Source organism: Phaethon aethereus, assembly GCF_964289735.1.
Source record: "Phaethon aethereus genome assembly, chromosome: 7".
NCBI classification, from domain to species: Eukaryota; Metazoa; Chordata; class Aves; order Phaethontiformes; family Phaethontidae; genus Phaethon; species Phaethon aethereus.
In genome coordinates, this window is record NC_138583.1 from 1,298,559 (window position 1) to 1,318,438 (window position 19,880).

Sequence of the window (19,880 nt, forward strand, 5' to 3'; positions counted from 1 at the left end):
TCAACTTTTTTGTTTGTAAATGTTACCTTTACCATGTTTTACATTGTCTTTTCCTCCTGCCCTATTTCCTCGTATTTCATGTTGTCTGTCGTCTTTACATAATGCCTGGTACTTTGGTTCTCTTGGCCCTTCTGCTTATCTCCTCACATTTCTTTATTCAGCCCTGGTTTCTTCCCTTTTCTCTCCTTCCTATCTCTTTCTTTCTATACGCTGCATCAGATTCTTTGTTTGCAGTGCTGGAATACATCGCAAATGGTGTTTTCGCCTCTCCCCTGCCCTTTTAGTTACTGAAATATGCACATAAGAATTCAAATATGCTTCTAAAAATAGTAAAAGGATAAAACAGTTTGTTTCAGTTTTTCAGTCTTTGCTTTATTAGAACTTCTGGGAGGAAAGCACCATAAAGTCTATAACTAATTCAGCTGCAGAGAAAAAAATAAAAGCAAAATAGAAAACAAAGAAATATAGCCGTAACCTATTTGATTTAAAAAAAAAAAAAAAAAAAGGCAAATCTCCTGTGTGCTCTACCTGGACAGTGTCAGTATGGCATGTGTAGTTCTAAGTGGCATTTTATATCCTGGGTCTTTTTGCTTATGTGAGGGGGATTATTGTGTATTTCACAGTTATCTTAGCTTTAATATCCACCACCAGAACTTGGTGCGAGATTGAAAGAAAATGGTTTATCTGAGGCATTTTTAGAGAAGGTGAGAATCATGTAAATTCTGAAAGATGTGGTAGATGAGAATTTCTTCCTGCAGGAAAGTCTGTCCAGGCAGGTACCTCTAAAGTCCTGGCATTTCCCATTGTCCAATAGACTCTTCTTCTCCAGTAGGTGGATTTGCTTTATCTTTCAAGACTACTTCGGCATTTATTTCCCAAATAAAAATAAATAGATATTCATGAAATGATTATAAACATCATCAGCCCCTGTGATGGTCCAGTATTATGTAGCTTTATCTCAGGGTATGGATTCCTGAAACTGTGTCCCAAATTCTGTTGAACTACTTATTACAGTGCAAACAGCTTCTAAAAATAAACTTTCCCATTAGGTATTATGTTTTATAAGAAATTTCTCTTCAGAAAAGTTTTATTTTCCTCTTGAAAGAATAAAGTTTATGGCTTTATTTCCTTCCCCACAGCCCCCTAAAATACTGATAAGGCAAGTACATTTACTGGCTGCTTTTAAAAAGTATTTGGGGTGAATTAAAGGCTTCATAAAAATCCTCTGAGACGGGGAGCAATTACATGTGATTAGGCAAAAGGCTGATAATCAGAAAGCTACTAGAGCTAGATAGTGTAGGCCCTGATACAGACATTGTGTTTACACATGCCCATTTGTGGTGGATTGTATTTAGCAAGTATTTGTTTTCCTTGGTAACGAAGTGAGAAACAAGTGTCTGCCTTGTGTCATCTCTCTGAATGTCTCTCACTTTCTACCTTATGTCTTCCTCTCTTCCCTTGAAACCTATTGCATCTTCCTACTGCTTGTCTTACAGGTAAGTGTATTGAGAAACCAAGCACAGTTCCCTCAGTCTTGTCTTGATGGAATACAAGCCCATCCTCTGAAATAATTTGTATGCTTTTGAAAGCATCGACTTGAAAGCCTCATTGGGAGTTTAAATTACATTTAAATGTATTCAGTGTTTAAGCTCAGGATGAGAAGATTTCTCCCAACAGTAGAAAATCACAGACTTCCTCCAAATATAATTTAGTCCTTTTTTTTTTTGCAAATATTTGTGTTCCATATGTCATTAATTTTCTAGCACCTTGATACTGGCATGTCTTTGTGCCAGTGCCATTCCTCCACTTCTCACTGGTACCTTTCTGATCATGATCATTTTGCCTTTTAATTAGTGGACACTTTCCTTAGCATATAGTGATGTGAACAGTAGGATTTGATATTTCTTGGTTTTTCGGCTAACCAATCCAAGGGAGAGAACAGCACTTCATCGAATGGGGAAAGCAATCTCCTTGCAGCAACTCTACCTCTCCTGAGTGGTTTCAGGACTCGTCATACTAAGACTGACTTCAGAATCTCTTTTTACTTTGGGATTTATTCTATGCTGCTTTTTGTTTGCTGCTTTGCTTTAATACTGGTCCCAGCTTTGCTGTGGTGGAAGGAGAATAGATTAGACAACTGATTCCTAGGTAAAGGTACCATTCTTTACAGATTTAAAAAAACCCAAAACCTAAATGATATTCATATCCACGTGCATGTTTTACTGTACCATCATGGCTTACATCTCTTAGAGAAGTCACATGTCCAGCTGACTTCAACGTATTGCAAAATCAGTAAGCACAGTGCAGTTCATATTTCTTCAATGAAGTGACCACACAAGGTCAGTGTGATTGGAGGTGTACCTAGCCATGCATCATACGAGTAATTCTGGGAGAACACCATTCTCGCTAGGTCAAACACTCTTCTTTCCCAGAGATCTATCAGTATGCAGTGAGGTCCTCGTCAGCAGGTCCAGCAGAGCTGTTAGATTACCCCTCTGAGGATGATAAAATATATAGGCAACTTCAGGCCAAACTAATGAACTGAAGAGAAGCAGCTTGGAAACATTTAAGCTAGATTATATGGCAGATAGAAATTCATGGTCATTAATAATATTAAAAAAGGAAGACTGTTTATGATGAATTCAGAAAACAAAAATTAATATTGAGCATTAATGGTAGAATAGATGTCCAAAAATTCGCTATAGACATGTAAGGTCGTTTAGTTCTCCAGTAACAATTTTTCTTAGATAGTTAAAGCAGCAGACAGATCCTCCAGTGTTTTAACACAATCTTTCCTTTCCAGTAAAAAACATACAGAAACTATAGCTGTACCATCACAGGTGGAGGGAATGGGAGCAAACCACTTCTTGGCTGCGTCTTCTACTTCAGTTCTACTAGATCTACTGTTTAGGGAGAAATTTGATGGATTAGTTCCCACAACATTATGAGAAAGATCATTATAATTACTTTTGTTTTAGCACTAGAAAACCTGTGTATAGGAAGGTTACATGACTTGCCCAAGGCCACGTTGCAGGTCGATGTCAAAGGCGAGGAGGTAGACCAGAACTGGCCACTCAGCCTCCTGTTCAGATTTCATTAGGCCAAGCTCCTCCTATTTCTGTATTCCTTACCTGGAAAACGTGTGGAAATACAATGTATTACTAAACTTGCAGTACCAAAGTAACAGCTGGGAAAAGTGCTAATGGTGGGCTGGGGTGCGCTCAGAGCTGACATTGGGTCTTGCTTGTGATGGAAAGCCAGGCGAGTGTTAGCAGAAGGGATGGGGAGGGAGAAACTTCTCTTTCTCTAGTGTTTTTCTCTTGATTGTGTGGTTATGTAGTTGGCCTACTCAAGTAAGATGCAAGTCAATTGGAGAATCTTCTATATGTGTTCTTCCACTCATTTCCAAAGTTCATGTCAGCACAATGCTTCCAACACCACCTCCTCTCACCATGATCCACCAGCTCCATTCAGATACTGTTTTAAGTGAATACAGATGCCAGTCCCTATAACATGTTCCGTTTCTTATTGCAAAGGGCAATGGTTTCTTCTGTCCCCCTTTCATTTTGTGATCAGAAGCATAAATATGTAAAGTAATTGAAAACAACAATCCTTCATATATCTGATGCAGCAACCTGATCTAACCAACTTCAGTGAGAGCTTGAGATCCAATGGAAATATAAGCTGATCTTTCCCCAGAACTGTGAAAGAAAACGGAATGTTAAACATGAATTAAGTAGACGGAGAACAGAAGAGGGTGATATCATGATGCTGCTAGATAACATCTTTGGTGTGACTGCAACTTCAATATTGTGTGCAGGTGTGTTTTCATCATTCAAAAACCTTCAGAGATGCCCCCAGGGATGGATGGCCAGAGGCATGGAGTGGCTTCTCAGCAAGAGATGACTCAATAGCCTGGGATTCTTCATCCTGGAAGAGACAGCTGCATTGTATTAGCAGTCTCTGGAAGTATAAACCTCTCTTCCAGCACAAGAACTGGAAAGCCCAATAAAGCTGTTAGGACTGATTCAGGAAAATGAAAAGAGGAGAGGTGCAAGCAGAGGTAATACTGAAACTTACTAACAAGTCTGGCCTGAATGCGTGGAAAAATCCCCTAAAAATCACCCTAAAGGGGTTCTTGTAAAAGTGGAATACAATTCTTGAGTCTTTTTGATGTGCACAGCTCTACCCTGTATTCTTTCCTTTTGTGTTCTCCTGGGAATGAACGAGATGTGCACATCTACTTTAAAAAGAGATTAATTTTTTTGTCTTAATTGGAGATTTCCAGTGGCCGGCTGAATCCTTCCTCAATAATTAATGCCTGAAAGCATTTTCTCTAGTACTTACTTAAATTGAAATAACTTTGTTGCCCATTATTAGTAAAGCTGCATTTTGGTTCTGTGAGTGTGCATTACCACTGTCTGGTACTGCATTACAGGTATTGACTTGAGTTTAGCGATAGGGAAGCATTGCAAGGAGACAGTCTGTACTGAGACCTTGTGGGTGAGCTTCCAGTTGCCACACTTCAGCTTTGCATGCCATTAGGGTCTTCCCCTGTAGTCAGTGGGGAGCTGCAACCCAGAAGCCAGAAACATCAGGCAGATCTAATTCAATTTATTTATGTGTTTATTCTGTCCGAGTCAAAACACAGAGCAGTAAGCCAATGTCTGTCTTTGTTGCCTTGAAAAGCTTTTAATGCTATTTCAGCAACTAGTGTCACACTTAAATCCTCTCAAATTTCTTATTCAGCTCAGTGCTGTGTACAGTAGGTGCATAAGTTATTTGCTAAATGTTTTATGACGAAGATTATGTAAGCTTTTACATTTTAGCACCAGAGAGTAACAGAACTGTGTGTAGTACTTTGTAACTTGATGTAGGAAGGAAGCTCTTCTAAGTCTTCTGTAATGTCGTGGCACAGCAGGAAGATGAATCTGAATTAATTTGCAAATTGATCCAGAGGAAATGTGACAATGAGCTTTATTTATTTTTTAGCTAAACTTTTCCAAGTCTCTCTCAAAGATGAGATCTTAAATCTATACAGAGATCTCTGAATCAAATCAGATTTTCTCAAAGATGTCTTCAACTTCTGTTGACTTCAGTGCTAGTCATAGAAACTAGTGCGCTTTGTGAGAATAACACATAATAAATGTTGCTGTGCCTATAGTACGGAAACTGTATTTGCAGTTGTGCTAATGAGAGTCGTATGATGGCATGTCATACTTATATTCTATGTCATTACCTATAAATGATTGCAAAGTAGAAACTGGAGCGTACAGGTGTATTATATTTTTTTTATCTGAACTTTATTGACTAATTTCTTGGGGTTCTTTGTAAGTGACTCTAATTTCCAAGCATGTCCAAAATCTTCTGGAAAATCCTGGGTCTCTTCGTTCCTTGATGGAAGGAGTCAGTCTGTCCTGGTGGCTCCACAGTTGTATTTATCTCCGCTCTCTCCCAGGCAAAACTGGAAGAAATTTCCCAGCTAAAATACAGGCATTGTGAACTGTTGTAAGACTGGCTTTCTTCCCCCAGGTGGGCGGTGATGTAACCGTAGTGAGAGTTTGGACTGTGAAAAATCAGTTGTTGTCTTCTCCTTTAGTTTTACTTCCTTATAAATGTCACATCCTGTTCTTCCCAGGATGGCAGCTTAGCAGAGGTTCATATTTTAAACTCGGATGTCATTAATTTTGAATCAAAACCATAGATACAATATACCACAGTGAGCGGCATTTCTGTGGTGTGTTGTGTGTGGGCATCGCATATGCTGCAGGTTCATGAGACTAAAATGCCGCGTGCCGTCGTTGTACACATCTTCAGGGGCTGCATTGCTTCTGATGGCATCACTGAGGAAACGACTAGATTTTTGGTTGAGTCAGCTCCTCCACTTACACCCCAGTCATCCAAATAATGAGTCTGAGAAGTCATTTTCCCCATTAATACAAAAATTGTGAATCTAATGTCAACATATGCATTAAATCCACCTGCAAATTGGACACTGAGCATACAGGCTGAAGAGAACAGCATGGAGCTCCTCAGCTGTATATAATACAGCATACAGGTTAAGCATAAGTTGTGGAATTGGGGAAGCAGGATAGAGATTTGTTTAAATTTAAAAATTGAATTATATATTAAAAGTAACAAAAAAGATTATTGCTTTGGATCAGGGAGGTTTTTGGTAAAAAATATGCCCCCAGCGTATAAGTAGGTATAAAAGGGATCAATTTAAAGGGAGAGAAAGCAAAGATAGTTTTGCAGCGTGCTCCTATACCAGTCTCCTACAACAAAAACGCAAGACCTATGCTGGTTTGGGCTGGAGGAGGGAGGTGCTGGGCTTGGCCTTTGGGGTGGTGCCAGGCTGCGCGTACCCCAGCGCATCAGCTCTCGGAGCAGTACAGCCCTTCCCGTACTGCTCAATGAGTGTTAGCGCAGCAGCTGCAGCATGGCCCAGTGTTTGGCGAAGATCCCATGGAGCATCTCCCCTGGTTCCTCATCCCTCTTCTTTTCTCGCCTGCCCTTCCTCCAGGAGACAGGAGCTGGTGGTACTCTGCCCTCGTCCCAGCTTTGTCCCCGCTCCTAGAAATGGTGCGGTTTTGTTTCTCAGTTGATAGCAAAAGATGACTTGAACGCAACGTGCAGTGCTGTAGAAGATTAATGTAAATGTTTCTTGTGAAAATTGATGGAGGTTTCAGTTTAGTAGTGAGTGAGCTGCTAATCATGTTGTCAAGAGCAGCTGGTGGACAGGTATTCAAGCCTAGTTCTCAAAATCATAAACTTCATAAAAAATTACTTGTGCTGACTTTTTTCCCCAGCATTTTTCTTTTCCACTTAATCATCTACGTTTCTAAATATGCCTTTCCTTCACGTGCCACAAACTTTAGATAAAGAAGCTTTATGCCAAGTCAGCCAGGACCGTAGTCATTTGAAATAATTATTTAAGTTGTTATATGTTGCATACATGTAGAAGTAAGCATTGCGTTGGATCCAAAGAGGATTATTCAAACGAAAACTGAGCATAAGAAAACGAAAAGCATATCGCAACATGTAACTGTTTAGTGAGTATTTCAGTGCAGATATAGGCATGGATGCATTTAACTGTTATACTGCCTTTTTTAAAATAAATCTCGAGCTGTTTGATAAGGAAGCTGAATTTAAAAACGAAGCCTTTCTCATGACCTCTGCTCCCTCCTACGCAAAGGCAGAAGCTGGAACAGCCTGCATCTTGAAACGGTCAGCGCGGTGGCGGAGGGCCAGTGTCATGGCGCGGTGTCAGCGTTGATGACTGTGCAGAGGGGGATTGCCTGAAAAGTCTGTCCTTTGTCACCACTCAACTAGAGAGCTCAGGGCAGCGGCTTCTTGCTCCACAGAGTAGTAGGAAAGGTCTCCGTGAGCCTGCAGAGGAAGAAGGGATTGCCATCCAAGGAGGCTTCTCTGTGTGAAGGTTATGATAATGTGCCGTCCTGAATAATTCATCTCCGAACAGAGCTATGGCAGCTCTCTGCCAGCTGTGACAATAAACTGTATGTCCAGGTACTTAGCCAAGCTGCCTATTCGGCTGGGTGAGCGTCTTATTAAAATCTCTTAACTTGATACCTAGGCTAAAAATACCTTTGTTGCCGTTTAACCACAGAGTTTCCTTTTTAACATTTAAAGTAGTGGTGATCACTAACCACTTACAAATACTGTGCCACCAACAACATCTGACTGATGCATTTAGATTTGCTGTCAGTGTATCACTAAGATGCTGCAAATAAAATCTTAAGCAAAGCAGTCTAAGGAAATAGCAAACCTTTTGGCGGATAGTGTCAGTGGCAGGGTTATTGAGAGCATAGCTGTGAGAGAAGCGTATGGTCACAGAAATAAAGTATGGAAAAAATGAAGAAGGTGGAGAGGAGGCTTCCTAGTCAAAGGCAGAGTTGAGGACTAGGGGATTAAAGGGCGGCTTGTGCACCAACTTATCCATCTGCTGGAAAATAACCTACCAAGCTCCTTCATAGATTTGTCAGGTTTTCTTAAACCCCTGTCTGACAAAATTTTCCAGAGGGTGGGAGAGAAAGCAAGAGGAATCAGGCAGGATGTTTTATTTCTCTTTGTGCCATCCCATGGCAGGTGGGGACTGGGAGTTGGGCAGGACTGGTTTTGTTTTCAGAAGAGGAAGCTAAGGTCCTGAAAACTGGTGGGTGGCTGGGCAGCGACAAAAGATTTTTCTCCTGGGACGCAGGGGCATCTCTCTGTCCAACCTTGATGCTGAGCCTTTCAAGAGGTGAAAGGGATATTTTCTTTGCAAATACGTCAAACTGGGGGCTGGTACTGAAGCACTGCATGAGCCACGGCCACCAGCAAAACTTCAGCTGAAGTTTTTGCTTGCTAAAACTCAAGCGGGGAGGAATAGAGGGAAACTGTAGAAGCATCTTTTCCCTCCCGTAGTCCTTGTGGATGGATGTGGGGGGCTGTGGCATCCCTTGTTATAAATCACAGTATCCTTCAGAGTATTTTCACTCTTCCTCATTTCTTACAGCCCCAGCAGGACTGTTGTGCTTAGCAGAAACTAATAGTCCCATCAGACACACCTGTGTCAGACCTGCTTCCTAGGAGTGGCTTAAGAAAGTGCTGAAAGCAGGCCCATGGGGAGCAGGAGTTACGCTGAATTGAGAAGATACTCTAGAAAGGTCACAAAGCTCAAGCCAGGCTCTAATACTATTCCACCAAAGTTAAAGCTGTTGGATTATTAGAAGAACAAGGTGTTTCCAGTAAAAGACGACTAAAAAGAGGTCTCTTTCCTAAAAGAAAACACACGTGCAGCATTCTCGTATTTTGCTGCTTTAATAGCACTAGATCTCCTTAAAAGTACTGCTATAGGTTTTTTTTCCTTTGTGCTTTGGTGGACAGTAATGTCTAGATGTACTAGATTTACAGTTACCTTGGCCATACCTAGTAATTCGAACACACCAAGTGATAGCTGTGTGTGATAAAATACAAGCTGTATCTGGCTGTTTGTTGTCTTCTTTGGAGCTACTAGTTGTCAGGATGCAACATCCTCTGTGTCACCCAGCAAGACTGGGTGGTGAAGCAAAATAAAGAGTGTTTTCCCTCTCGACCCTGGAAGTTTTTCAAACCAGGATCTCAATTTGTTTACCCAAGTTTGCCCACACATCCCTACGTGCATGCAAGAGCTGGATACAAGCATCCCAGCTGAGCTCTGAAATCATGTGGTGACTTGATAGGGAGATAAGTATCCACAAGCTTTTAGAAGTACTGAATTCAGAATAGCAAAACTTTCCAAAACAAATATTATTTTAAATGCATCTCACATTGTAGCATCTGCTTTTCCCTGCAGTTCTGAATATGGTTTGTCCCTGTCCCCCAGCAGCTGTGACCTACAGGGACAGGTACGTGGGTCTTCATGTGAAGTTACAGGTAACCTATCTGCTTCAGTTACCAGACTGACCTGAATCCTTTACTGACCCATCGTGTCTCTTCCCCATGTGCTTGCTCAAAATTGCAGTTGCAGGTCCAGTCCTTGCTGGAGCCTCTGACAACTGCCACAAGCTGGTGGTGAATGATCTAGGTGCTACCTAGCTCCTGCAGTGCCTTTCTGCAAATAAAGGTGCATATTGCAATCCCTTCCTTTACTTGCTGGCCAGTGACTAGATGTCCAGGATTAAACTTTGATCGTCCTAGTTGGTTCTTGGCCATCGGAGCAGCTGGGTTTATTTTTGCTTCCCTGGCCTCTGCAATGGTAGGCTGGGCTCAGTCCTGGACTCCTGAATGGCGTGGTGCCCATGCTCCCAGCCTGCCAGCTGAAGGCTTGGCTCTCCTCTCTCTTGCTGGCTCTAATGGGATCTCTGGGTCCTCTCCTTCCCACAACATGAGTGAGGCAGCGAGGTGACATTAAAGTACTGGAACAGCAGATAAAAGGCCCTTACTATATTTATTGAGTGTTACAGATAAGTAATCCACTCTGCTGTCAATGTCTAGAGAAACAGCAAATAAAATATACATGCCCCTTGCTTTGATGTGATGAAATCTCCAGAGGACATTTACTTCAGTGGCATTCGCAGTGCAGCTGTAGCGTGCGTTTTTCAGTGGAAAATATAAGATTTTCATGTCTTTATGCATTGCTTTAAAAATATTGCTATGGCTGATTCTTGTATGCTGGACAATTCCATGGTCTGAAAGCTGGGGTTTTTTTTCCAAAATGTTATTAAAATCATCTTAACCGTTTTTATTGGAAGGGAAAAAATTAATAGTTATTTTGTGGTTTCATACACAACATTAAAACAACAGTCTGGTTTTCATTTAAACCAATAAAAGTATGGAAATTCAAAATGAAGGCTCTCTTCATGTCCTTAGATCAACTTGTTGGCCTTGCTAAAACGCATAATGGATGGAGCAGGAGAAAAACCTCAGTCTTACAACTTGTAGCATTGTTTTCGCACACAGTTCAGCTCTTTTGTTGCTGGATTTCAGACTTGACATCACTTTATTGCCTGTCTTCTCAAGCTATAAAAACTTCCTCTGTTTTGTAAATTTGCAGCAGTTTAGAATCCAGTGAACCACAGACATTATTTTTAAAAAAACCTAAGCAGTAATTATTAATCAAATTGGTTACCAAACATACATCAGTAATTGAGTTAATACACTTCTGAATTTTGAGATACAAGCCTGACTGTTTGGGACATTAGTAATTTATGGTTTATGGTATGGTCAGAAAGAGACCAGAGGCTCCGGCACAGCTGCAGCACGGGAAACCCTGGCCAGCCCAAAGGAAACAGCCCGTCCCCCTGCAAGTGGGGCGTCCCTGGGATGGGACCCTGAGCGGCGGGGGATCCCCATCCCCAGGGGTGCCCCGACTCTCCCGGACACGGCCCCCAGTGACGTACGGCAGCTGCCTCAAGCCTGAGCCGGGCTGTGAGTGGAATGTGCTCGTGTGTGGGGTGGCCACCATCGCAGCACTGCCCCGCTGTTTCCACCCTGCAAGTTCCCTTCCTGCTCTGGTTGACCCAAGGACAGGGCAGGACAGAGTCTGGAGAAACTCCTTGGTATTTCTGGGGTTCACTCCTTGCCTGAGGTGAGCAGCTTGCCGCTGTCCCTGAAACGCCTGCAGGCACTGGGCAGTATAACCGGGTGTCCTTAGTCTATGCGTTATTCCATCTCCCCAAGGCTTTGAAAAGCGACTTCTTCCTGAAGCCGTGCCTTCCCTCGCCGCTGTGAACGAGCTGCTCCAGCTGTTTACAGCCCTTTGATCTGTAAGTCACAGCTCTGTCACTTCTGGCTGGTGCCCACACACTCGAAGCTGCCTGCCCTCCCTCTTCTCCCCTCTCCTGGGAGGGAGGTTGCTCAGCAGGGCTCGTCCTTCATCCACTTTTCCCAGCATCCCCTGGCCGAGCTCCATGGGTACGTGTATACTTAAAGCTGATAAAATTGTATCTTATCTTTGGTTACTGCACTGCAGTTCAGCATCCATCCCCGATGACCCCTAACACCTTCTGAAACTTTATAGCTTGTGAAGACAGGTCCATAAAGCGATGTTAAGTCTTAAACGAGGTAATTCAGAGCCAACTGGCCGGCTCGGCTTTGGCAGCACTTAACATTGTGAAGGTTGTACCTGCTGAAGCGCTCCGTGTAATAAACCATTTGCCCGAGCAAATTTAAACCCGCCAGTCCCTTCCCCTGCAGCAGCCCATGTGCACTGCGGAGCAGAGGCAGGGTACGGGCTTGGGCAGCTCGGCACCTGCGGCCCCCAAGCTGGGCAGTTCATCTCAGATGCGGTCCCTCAGCGCAGATGTTTCTGCGTGCTGAGCTTTGCCGAGGCAATTTGCTTCACAGATGGAGGATGTCTTGTTTATTTTTTTTCCCCAAGGGAAAATGAGTTGCCAAAGTAACCTGGACAAAGAATGGTGTTTTAGATGGGATATTACAGCTTCATATTTATTTGCTTGTTTGTAGGACTTCTATATTCTTTCGAAGCACAGCAAGAATGTGTAATACATTGTGATTATTTATCATAGCTGTAAGAAGGGGCCTGGTGGTGATGGACATCTCAAAACCCATCTGTGCAGAGCCCATACCTGAAAGAGGAGAGCAGGGTTTCTGGACAAGATCTGTCCCCTCTGCCATGAGGGAGGCATGTGTTTAGCAGCAGCTCTGTTCCCTGTCCGGGCTCTTGTGGTCTGCCAGGAGGAGCTGGGACAAGCACTGCTGAAACCGCTAATGCTGCTGTTCTGCCTTGGCAGTAAAGGGCCCCCGAGATGGTTCCCGGGTGCTGGCACTGTGTGCCTGCGCTGTTAAACTCCCGCTTGAGCGGGAAGTTAGCACAGGCCAGGGAACATTTCCAGTGTGGCGGGATGCGCAAGGTCCTCTCGCACTGGCATCCTTTCCTCCGGGGCAGTCCTCCAGCCCACCCCGCGTCCAGGCTTAATCCTCTCCCTTTCCCTCCTCGTCACAGACTTTGCCAAGTGGCAGTGCCACGTCGCGAAATCTCCCGGTCCTGGGGGCTGCGGAGGCTGGAGAGAAGCTGTGGAAGAGGGGAAGGGTGGAGGAGGACGGAGAAGACAGCCTGCAGGAGACTCATGGAGCTGGGGGAGGCCTGCCGGTGCCCGGGTCAGCGCAAAACCTTTGAACGGCACGAAAAGCCGGGATGAAAGCCAGCGCCCTGCCGCAGCCCAGGGCGGCCGCCCTTCCAGGCTGCTCTGGAGGTTTGGCATGGAGCCCTGCACACCCAGGAGCCCTGGGCCCCAGAGGGAAGGCAGAGCAGCCTTGGCAGGGTCCTTTGCACACTGTGGCTTTTGGAGCGGTATGTCCCAGTGGCACATACAGAATACGGGGTCTGCACCACATCTGGAGTCCTGGGGCGAGATGGGAGCCACCAGTTCCTCAGCTGGGACATGCTCAGGGTGAAGCAAGAAGAAATGACCTTGAAGAGCAGCTCTTGAAACCACTGCTCTCAGGTTTTCTCTGGAGCACGTTGTACAGGGTTTCTTCCGTAGAGAGCATGTGTGTGTGCTGCAGAAGCCCGTTCAAGGCAGTAGCATACTGACAACATTATCCATGCTAAACCGTTACTGGGTCTTGGTCACAGACCAGCGGTGCAGCAAACGGCAGCCGTGCTGTGCCATAACTTACATGAAGGCAGCTTTGCCAATGGAAGGTGACAGCAGAGGTCAAGGGGTCTTTGACCCAACACTTAGAGGAGTTCATGAGATCCGTGGAGAGGAATGGATCCTCCTTGGAAAGATCTAGGTGCAGGGGTGAGGTGAGAGGCAGCTGGGCCCCCTCAACACCTTCTCATAGGAGACATTGGACTGGAGAGGGAAAGGGAACTTCTTCAAATCCCATCGTGCTCAGCTAGTCCTACCCTCCTAGGCAGGCCTGTCCTCTGACTTCCTCTGTCAGGCAGCTCCACCACCACCCCTCCGAGCGCCAGACGTCGTTATTTCTCCTCCTTTCCTCTCCCCAGCTTTCATGGGTTGATCAGTGTTTCTTTCTGTGCCCCACATTTCTCAGTTCCCCAGCATATTTATGTTAAAATTTGTGATTTTTTTTCCTGGGGGCATTTCAAGGTTATTTCTGATGGGATTTGAGCTGGAATCTGACTGGTGATCCTCTGGTGTGCTGGTGATTAGGAAAGGCGGGTGCGGAGGTTATGATGGGGTGGGGGAGACCAGCCAGGAACCTCAGTTAGGAGAGCACTCTGTACATGAGGTCACTGTTTCAGGGGAGGAAGCACAAAGCAGCCTCTGAAATCAGTCTTCTCCATGATGTGCAGAGGAATAGAGTGGAGAGACATCACAGAAAAAATAGGCAACTAGAGAAACAACAGGATGGGGCAGATACCTATGAGTAGCCTGGTGGGTTTTCAGGAGAGACTGTTACTGCAGACCATGCATCCTCCTGTAGAATGCACCTGTCTGTGAAGAGTGGACTTGATATCCTTGGTGAACCTTCTCTGGTGGTTCGCCAAGGCCTCTGAGACATAGTAGCCTTCATGGCTTACTTATTGTGCCTCTCAAAGGTCACTGAATAGGGACATGAATTGTGTCCCTGCCCAAAAATGTGGAACATGGAATGTCGCCAGAATGGACCAGTCATGACAAGGGGTTTGGACTGTAGACTTGCACAGCTGAAATGGTCACCCACAGGTTGGTAAGACCTGGGGTGACACCAGCCCTCCTCTCCACCAGGATTGACACAGGAATGACACTCTCCCCTGCTCCTCATCCTCTGCATGGAAATAAACTCTGAATACAGGCAGCCTTGACGCTCTTTGTGAAGGGAGTATGCTAGTAGTGATGGTGGGAATGGACCTTGATGCAGAACAGTGATATGTAAGCTTTTTACAGGTTTAGTGGCAGTTGTTGCAAGGAGTTCTCAACATGACCGAATGTGCTCTCAAATGTGCATCCTGCTAGAAAACGCTCTGCCCGTGCTGCTGGACCCCTGCCCCTGGCCGGCACTGCGTGAGCCAGGAGTGCCTGCATCATGGCACCATGCACGGAGGTTTGATTTATAGCCCTGGTTCCTAGAGTCTCGCCTTGGCACAGCAGGACATATCGGTTCCCAGGAAGAGAGCATGTGCTGGTGGGGTGAGCGTGTGATGAAGCCATCCTGGTTGCAAGTTCTGAGGAGCAGCATTAGTCATGACAGTGAGGTCAGTCATGCCGGCGTTCTTCTTTGAAGCATGTTAATTGCAGTTGCATGGAGGTGGCTGTGGTGTGGGTAAGGTACGCAGAATTGCCCGGTCCCACCATCTCCAGCTGGAGGCACGAGGGTGGGGGTCTTCAGCCTAACACCGCTCCCAGCCTGTCCAACACTGCAGCTGCAGCCTGTTGTTTGGGGCCGTGTCCGTGTGAGTCAGGGTAGTCCCCAGGAATGGAGACCCCCTTTAGTGGACCACATTAGTGACCCTGCACAGGACTTCATCCACTTTGTTGTTGTCTCCCTTGTACTGAGGGGGCACAACAAACTGCACAGCATGTCCAGATGTGGCCTTACTCAAAGGGAGTAATATCTTCCCTTGACCGGCTGGATGCTCTCACACTGGGCTAGTTGGCCTTCATTGCTGTGACTCCTGGCCAGCTTGGTGTGCACGAGTGTGCAAATGCCTCTCCCTTACATGGAGAGCTGCCCCCCTCCAACCCATCCCAGTCTGCCCCACACATGGGGCTGATCTGCCCTGAGGCAAGACTTCTGCTGAAGTCTTTCTGAAGATACCTCTCAACACCTGGCCTGCTGCCTGTGGGAAGTGCCATTAGGATGAGAGGAAATGGCCTCAAGTTGCACCAGGGGAGGTTTAGACTGGATATTAGGAAAAATTTCTTTACTGAAAGAGTGATAAAACACTGGAACAGGCTGCCCAGGGAGGTGGTGGAGTCACCATCACTGGAGGTGTTCAAAAAAACCGCATAGACGTGTCACTTCGGAACACGGTTTAGTGAGTGTGGGGGTGTTGGGTTGACGGTTGGACTTGGTTTTAGAGGTCTTTGCCAACCTTAATGATTTCTGTGCTTCTATGGTGGATACCACCAGCTGCTCCTTTCTTCATACAAGATGTTCATCATGTCGTCTGAATTTTGCATAAAATGAAGCACCCCGATTGCTGTTCTTTTGCCTTTCAATATCAAATCTCCAAACAAGCCCAGCAGAGCATGCAGTTTCACGTACAGGCAGGAGACTGCTGTGATTTGTCTTTGCACATCCTGCTCCAGCTCGCAGAATTGTCAACTGTCTACTCGGTAGTAGGAAGAGAGACGTGGTACCTAACTCCACAATTAATCAAACTGTTGTATTTCTCTTTGGCATGAAATAAAATTGTATTTGAATGCACAGTGGGGCTAATGCTACTTTGTGCAGCTTTTTCTGAAGATTATAAAATCGAGGCAAAAAGCAGATCTTCCTGTAATTAGAAGATAGAAGAGTTAATCATAGAGAGGAATGAAGTCGTATTTGCTCTGAAATTTTCTAAACTGCTTTAAAATACCATCAGCTGACAGAGCTCAACTTCACTATGAACCCTTTGTGTGCTGACGTGCAGAGTTTTCTTCATCCATTTGAATTGCAACACAGAAGTTGCAGGACTATTTTCCCCAGAGATTCAAGAGTCCCTGTGTTCATTTTGTTGATATGTGAAGTAATTTGCGTTTTTGCAGAGTCATACAATCATTTACTTGATGTGCTAGAGGCAGCTCAAACCTCTTATTCCCATTTATTCACCCTTTGAGAAAAGATTTGGAAAAAAGTCACCGGTCATCAGAGTTTCATGTCAGAGGCAACTAGCGGAGAACTGGGAGATAAACCACCAGCAGAAGGGGGAGTGTTGCATGTGAAGGACATACTCTACATAATGCGCCATTAAAACTTCATGAAGAGGTGTCCCAGAAAAAATATTACAAAGCACTAGGCTTAATATTAAATTCTTAGTTTTAGCAGTCTGGTCATTTTCAGGAAGGAATAATCAGCTTAACCACAGCATTCACACATTTAATGTTCTGAGAGAAGAGGGATTGTCTGATTTTTCTTCTTCTTTCTTTTTTTTTTTCCACAGTAATTAATGGAAGTCAAAAGCAGCAACTGGAATCTGCGAGCTACTCCTCCCGCTATGCTCTGGGACTTTTTTATGAAGCCAGTACACGGATTGATGTCCCCTGGGCTGCACGGTACATCACTGATAATCCCTGCATACGCTTCATCTCCATCGATAATAAGAAACGCAATATAGGTCAGTGCTCCCATTATTTCCCTTAAACGCATTGACAATGGAGGGTGTAGATCATGAAAAATGCTGTTTAATTGAGTGTTGCTATTCTGAACAGAGTGAGTATTTAACTCCAAGCCGCAGCGGATAGCATTTAATGTCACATTTGGCCTGTAATAAAATACACAATGAAAGGGGGAAGGTCCTCAGAAAATCACCACCCAGCACATGGTTTACGTTACTGCATTTATGAAACCAGTGTCAGGGGATTTGAGACTTCAAAATGTTGCTATTCCAAGAAAGAGCTGGAGTTTCTTTGTTTAAACATTGATTCATACACATGCCAATTTATCTCCCATCATCCATTACTTTACAACTCCCGTTCTTTCCACTAAGCACGCTTGGAACTAGTAATGAGTTATATAATTGAGGCTGTTCAGTCTAATTCAGAGTTAGCCAGTGTGCTTTTATAATCACGGAAAATCCTTGAAATGACTGCACATAGTACGGCTGCTCGGTAAAGCTTGGAGAACATCCCACAAGGCAGATACTTCTCATCTGTTTCTGGAGGATGGCAGTTGAGTAAGTATATGTTTTATTTATTAAATGTATTTCATGTACCAAGAGTGCGTTGGCATAGAATAGCTCGAAAAACCCGCTAGCATTTGAGTTTAATCAAGGTCATTAGGAGCTGAAAACACTTCCCGGTTCTGTTGCGACAATGACCAGGTTTAACCACATCCGTGAAGTGGGGGTAAAAACCTACCCACCTTTGTGGTGACCTACAAAGCGCTGTGACTTATTGTCACAGAATAAGGAAGGATTTTCATAATCAGCTGCTGCCTGGTATGTAATTATTAAGTATTGGCAAATACACTGCGCTAAAGCATGTTCAGATTTAGACCTGGGAGACTTCTGTTTCTAGTCTTCCTTGTTCAGTTGGGATTCATTGTTTCCTGCCTGCAGTCTGCAGACATCAGTGATGTTAGTACCTGCTGGACAGGGCACTGAAAACCTTGCCCATCACACTTAGATCTACATGCCATCACCATGCTAGAAAACGCCCATAAGGTTGGGCATGCCTTCCCTCTCTTACACTGTAAACATTTCATTTAATGTAGTAAGATACCATGAGGGAGTGTCACAGTATAATAGTGGTGCTGGTGGCCAGGACCTCTGAAGATCTCTACTCCAGCTCCCACTCACTGCTGTGCTAACACAAGGTCGGGGCAGCTGTGCCTTGTCTAGCTGAGGTTTTAAAGAAAAATCAGTATGGAGGCCCCCCAAATCACTGGTGAGCTGTCCCAAGACTGTACCTCTGTTGGGGGAGAAGTTTTTCTTCATCTGCAATCTGAATATCCCAAGGCTCAGCCTGTGAATTTTGCCTCCTGTTCCATTGTCCACCTCTACCAATTAGTCATGTTCATTCAGGTAGGAAGGGCCCACTGGAGGTCTCCTGGTCCTACACCCATGCAAGGTTTGAAGCTAGATCCAGTTGCAAAGTTAGATCATCTTGCTCAAGGCCCTGATCACATGTGATGTGATTTGCCACCTTTGCACTGCTGGTTTATATTCAATGGTGGAGCCACCATAACTAGCAGGATCTTTTCAGAAAGGCCTGTTGCTCAGACAAACTGATGCATGGGGTTGTCCTGTGTCAGACACAGGACCTTGCACTCCTCCTTGTTGTGGTGATAGTGCAGTTCAAGTCAGCTCTTCCAAATCTGCCCTTCTTTACACCAAAGCCAGCTGGGTAGCAATGGCTCTTGAAGTGCCTCCGGAAACAGCAGTTTATGCTGGGAGCGAAGGAGTTGGAGAGATGAATCAACTCACCACCGTGGAAGCCCAATTTTGTTATTTCTCCTAAGAATTTAGCCTGTTGGTCTGAAAAGAGAGTAAATAAAACAAAAGAATGTCTGAACTGGCCAAAACAAAGATGCATCCACCCTGATACGCTTCTTCCAGCAGGGACCAATAGTGAATATGTAAAAAAAGAGTGTAAGGAAAGCCAAATACAGAGTGATTTTTTTTTTCTCTGGCAGTGTCTTCTTGTTGCTGACAATGTGCAGCTGGAAATTTTCTTGCATCTAAGATTATGTTGCCATTGTTGTGTTTAACAGTAAGTACTTGGTAGTTAATAGCATCTACTGGAATTGTCCATCCCAGCTGCCTGATTCTACCTGTGCAGAAGAGACAGCCCAAGGGAGAAATTCACCCATCCTTTCTTCACCTGCTTGCATATGTGGTCTCAAAGCACCAGCACTGAGAACAACGAATATGGAATTATAATGGAATTATCAAATAGCTAAGTACAGTGTCTTTGCTGTCTCCAAATGCAATTTAACCAAATAGAAAGCATATTATTTGGGGCATATTTTTAAGAAATACACAGAAACTACCAGAACATCAGTGTTGACACATACCTTTCTCACTGAAATTTCCTGCATATTGTGGGAGAGATATGTTTATATGAGCAATTTTTTCCAAGAAGAACATTGTATACCTTCATAGGGCTGGACCAAGCTGGTGGCCAGCAACTGAAGATGATTTCTTTCCAATAGGGCCCTTCTTGTGACACATAAACAGTCAACCAGCTGCCTTGACTGCGCTGTCTTTCCTGGTGAACTTGTATTTTGCATATTTGCACTTTGTTCCAGGAAAAGTAGTACGAGGGAGAGAGCAGTACGTGTTAGCTGGAGCAGTATTTCTGGCTGCGAGCGCTCGAGCTGAGCACTGGGTTGGAAAGCATGCCTGTATCGTGTTCAGTAACGCTGACATACAGAAGTTTAAAAATCAAAAGTGGTCACCAAGTGATTCAGTCTTCTTCAAACACATGCACAGCTCTGCTGATAATAGACACACACACGCACATACATACTTTAAGACAACATGGGCATCTGGGGCTGAATGTGAAATTTATTTACACATATAGAGTACTGCAGCCAAAACACTTGAATATAAAGTTCCTTTATGTTTGGTTTAGCACATATGCAAGTATTTTGCATTTGTATTTTTCTTTCTGACTGATGTCCGAAACATTTAAATGGGAGGCACAGCAGCACCTCGCTGTCCCTTGTTCGCTTTTTTTTGGGGTGCCATTGCTGATGTTTTAACACCATGCTTCACTCACTCATCGTTCTTCATATTCTTCCATTCTTCAAATTTGATTGATTGTGATTCATCTGAAGAA

The 19,880-nt window shown here is 44.4% G+C and overlaps 1 protein-coding gene across 1 annotated transcript in view; it reads left to right on the forward strand.

Moving 5' to 3' along the window:
* RNLS (renalase, FAD dependent amine oxidase) overlaps positions 1 to 19,880 on the forward strand; it is a 77,511-nt gene that overhangs the window by 41,851 nt on the left and 15,780 nt on the right. Inside the window, exon 5 of the mRNA XM_082002264.1 lies at positions 16,541 to 16,714. Within this exon, the coding sequence (XP_081858390.1) occupies positions 16,541 to 16,714 (174 nt within the window). The remainder of the gene's footprint in view (positions 1 to 16,540; positions 16,715 to 19,880) is intronic.